Raw genomic sequence first — 3,281 nt, forward strand, 5'->3', positions numbered from 1 at the left:
CGGAGCGCGGCGGGAGGAAGAACTACCGGAAACGCCGTGCGCGGCGTCCACCGTCTCCCACAGCGACGTTTCCACAGCTTGTGCTGGAAAAGCGCGTTTTATTCCACACTGCATACAGAGAGCGGCCCCGCAATCTCGTAACGCAGTAACGCAACTCTTCTTTCGTAAGTCCGGTGTTCTCACAGCACCCTTCCACCAGATCCTGAACGGTTTTCAGTTTACCCACCCGCTGTCCAAGGATGGCGCCAACCTCCGGACACTGGTGGGGCAGTGGCGTGTTACACACTGCTGCGGCACAAAACGTTTCTTTTTCTGCTGACGTCTGAACAGAACGCATTTTAGCATACACATGAAAAAGCATGTTTAATATCATACTTACTGCATTTCATACAACATCTGACAGCATTGATTTGAACTATCTTGTATTTATACCACAAGTAACCATGCCTGATCAAAGAAAATAACAAAGCTGGGACTGGGGACACAATCTGTAAACTGGTGCCAAATATTTCCTTTAGTGATGTCTGAAAAGCCTGGAAAATAGATGAGAAAATTATAAATAGTGCAAATAATTATTGATTTTAGAAATCTGGCTTAGATATGATGGTTCTCTTTCAGCTGCTAAGCTCAAGAGACAAGATAAGAAGGAACTAACAAAGAACATCCTGTTCCAATGAAGGCACAAGATTAGAAGAGTGCCAAGAGAACTGGCCTAAGCCAAACAGCAAAACTCAGGGAAAGGTAAAAGCAATATGGGCAAAACATGACTGCCGACGCAGTCAGAGACCAAGAAGACTCCACCCTTCCACACCCTCCAAGAGCATGTACACAGATTTAAACACAACTAGACAGTAACAAATTAACACTAATCACTCACTAACCAGTAAGTGTAAACTTGGGTGGATTTCTGTAATTATCTAACAGGATAAATAAACCAGTTTGTGTACAGACCTGAGCTAGCTTCATGGAACATCGCCTGGCTCTTGGCTTTACACCACTCTGTAAGAAATACCTTGACCCTGCACGTCTTCTGGCTCTCTGCACACTGGGTAAAGAACCCAGATTTGGGGCAAAGTTAGCAAAGAAGTTTTACAAATGCTCTCAGAAACTAGTCCACTGTTCTAAGTAGTAGTGAACCCTCAATCCATTATGTTCCCCTTGCTTTTGGGCAGAAATTCAGACAGTCAAGAACGCTTGCAGAAGTAAATCATCTTAGTGCCATAACACACATTCAACTTGCTTGACATTCCGCATGAACTTGCTCTTTACCACCCAAGTGCCTTCATACAGTGTCATTCCAAATTCCTGTATCGCCATGCAAGTGCTCATCATCCTTTGATCCATTGAGAAAAGTTGTCACTGCAGTTGCCAGTTTGTGACTTACATGTTCAACACTGGTATTTTCAGCTGTAATATTTAAAGGCATCAGTTACTTCTGCTTCTAAGCACCAAAACATTTTAGTCACAGAATTCACTAAACAGTTTTTAAATAAGTCATCCAAAGTAAGCTGTGACTTCTGCTTTTGATATTGCAGCTCCAATCTGCACTAATTAGGGGAATTACCAAACACACAGAAATACTGTTCAAGTTACATAGTTAATAGCTTAAACATGCAGGTAAAATATTTTACAAAAATTCTAATATGAATTTTCCCTAGAAAAGAAAGCCACCCATTTAAAAAAGCAGGAAAAATCTTCTCAAAACATAAAGAAGAAAAAAAATGTGTCCCTAATTTTAAGTTAATTTAATTAGCTCAAAGGCTGTTTTCTTGAGGTGCCAATTCTTAAAGGTGTCAATGTATATTCAAAGAAATTAAATCCTCCTTAGACAAATAGTTCATGTAATAATGGACACAACAGACTGGAAGGAATGGGGCAGAATGACAAACCCCAAAACAAAACCATAAAGCAACTTGTCTGAAATTAATCCAGATGAGCCTTGCTTCTTCATAGCCAATACTAAAGTCCCTCCTTCTATAAACTGCATGTGATATGCTACTTACCTAATCAAAGAGAGGAAAAAAAGGTGACTAAGAAAGGAAAAAACAATTCAAACATACAGAGTATTTTAAATGATCTTGAAGAAATCAGGCCTTCTGGTTGACTATGCAGAAAGTAGAGTTACTTAAAAGATTCTTCTGTGCTATGAATGCTGTAACACCGATTTCCTTTTTGTTTGGCACCTGAAGTACTAGAGACAAGCTTCAATTACAACAGCAGTCTATTTTCTATAAAGCTAAACTTTCAAGTCATCAACAGATTTTGGGAGCAGGCAAAGTAAGTCCTCTTGTGTTGGAATCAAGACATGAGTATTTATAAAAAATCCACTGTCTCCTGAATTCTACCTCCGTATATGACGGACTGTTTAATCTTTGCTGTAAGCAAAACAACGTTTGGGTATTCACATTTTGAATAGACAATTACAAAAAGGAACAACACCAAAAAACTCACCAGCATTTCCTTTGTATGCAATACCATGCTGACTTAGCAAATCTTTAAGTTTCTTTATTTCTTTAGAAAGTTGGTTGTATTCCTAAAAAGAAAATATATTTAAGATGGCTCTCCCACTATCCAAATGTATATATAAAATAGAGCTTACAAAAGATAATGGGTATGTGCACAGCTGTTACAGCTTTTGACTTAAAAGGTTTTAAACTGCTTATTCCAAGAACAAGGTGCAAGTTTTATAAAAATATATACACTAAATCCTGCATACACACACACACAGCTTATTGGGAATTCAGTTGTGCTGGTTTATTTTTGACTTAAGGGCTGGAATAAAGATATCAAATCACTCTGTATATAGACTGTTACATATTGAAACCAGAAAAGATAATCACATGAACAGATTTCAGCTGAATCCAGAAAGTATTTACATAATCCTGTCATACAGTAAAAAGGTGGCAATTTAATTCCACATTATAAATACTGTGCTCTATACCTTACTGCACTTCTCCACTGTTTCAAATTCCAGACTTATTTTCTCATTCTGTGTCTCAACTTCCTTTTCTTCTGTTGCTTTTAGAAGTCCTGCTTCTTCAAAAATCTCTTTCAGTATTTTTTGGTATCCCTAAAAAATAAAGTTTCCAAAAGATAGAATCATAGCATGTATTGAGTTGGAAGGGACCTCTAAAGGCCATCTAGTCCAACCCCCTACACTAAGCGGGGATATCTCTAACTAGGTCACATTGCTCAGGGCTCTATCAAGCCTGACCTCGAACACCTCCAGGGATGGGGCTAACTCTCTGGGTAACCTTTTGTTCTGCCAATGACTAGGCCTA

The 3,281-nt window shown here is 38.7% G+C and overlaps 1 protein-coding gene across 1 annotated transcript; it reads right to left on the minus strand.

Moving 5' to 3' along the window:
- Nucleotides 1-1,282: 1,282 nt before the first annotated feature.
- LOC103774587 (N-acetylglucosamine-1-phosphotransferase subunit gamma-like) lies at nt 1,283-3,064 on the minus strand (the record flags this gene model as incomplete). Its single annotated transcript, XM_008941998.1, has 3 exons — nt 1,283-1,407; nt 2,452-2,533; nt 2,942-3,064. Coding segments are annotated over 3 exons (330 nt in total), but the record flags the coding sequence as incomplete, so codon positions are not given.
- Nucleotides 3,065-3,281: the final 217 nt, after the last annotated feature.

The sequence above is a fragment of the Merops nubicus genome, unplaced genomic scaffold (assembly GCF_000691845.1).
Source record: "Merops nubicus isolate BGI_N331 unplaced genomic scaffold, ASM69184v1 Scaffold44166, whole genome shotgun sequence".
Taxonomy (NCBI): Eukaryota; Metazoa; Chordata; class Aves; order Coraciiformes; family Meropidae; genus Merops; species Merops nubicus.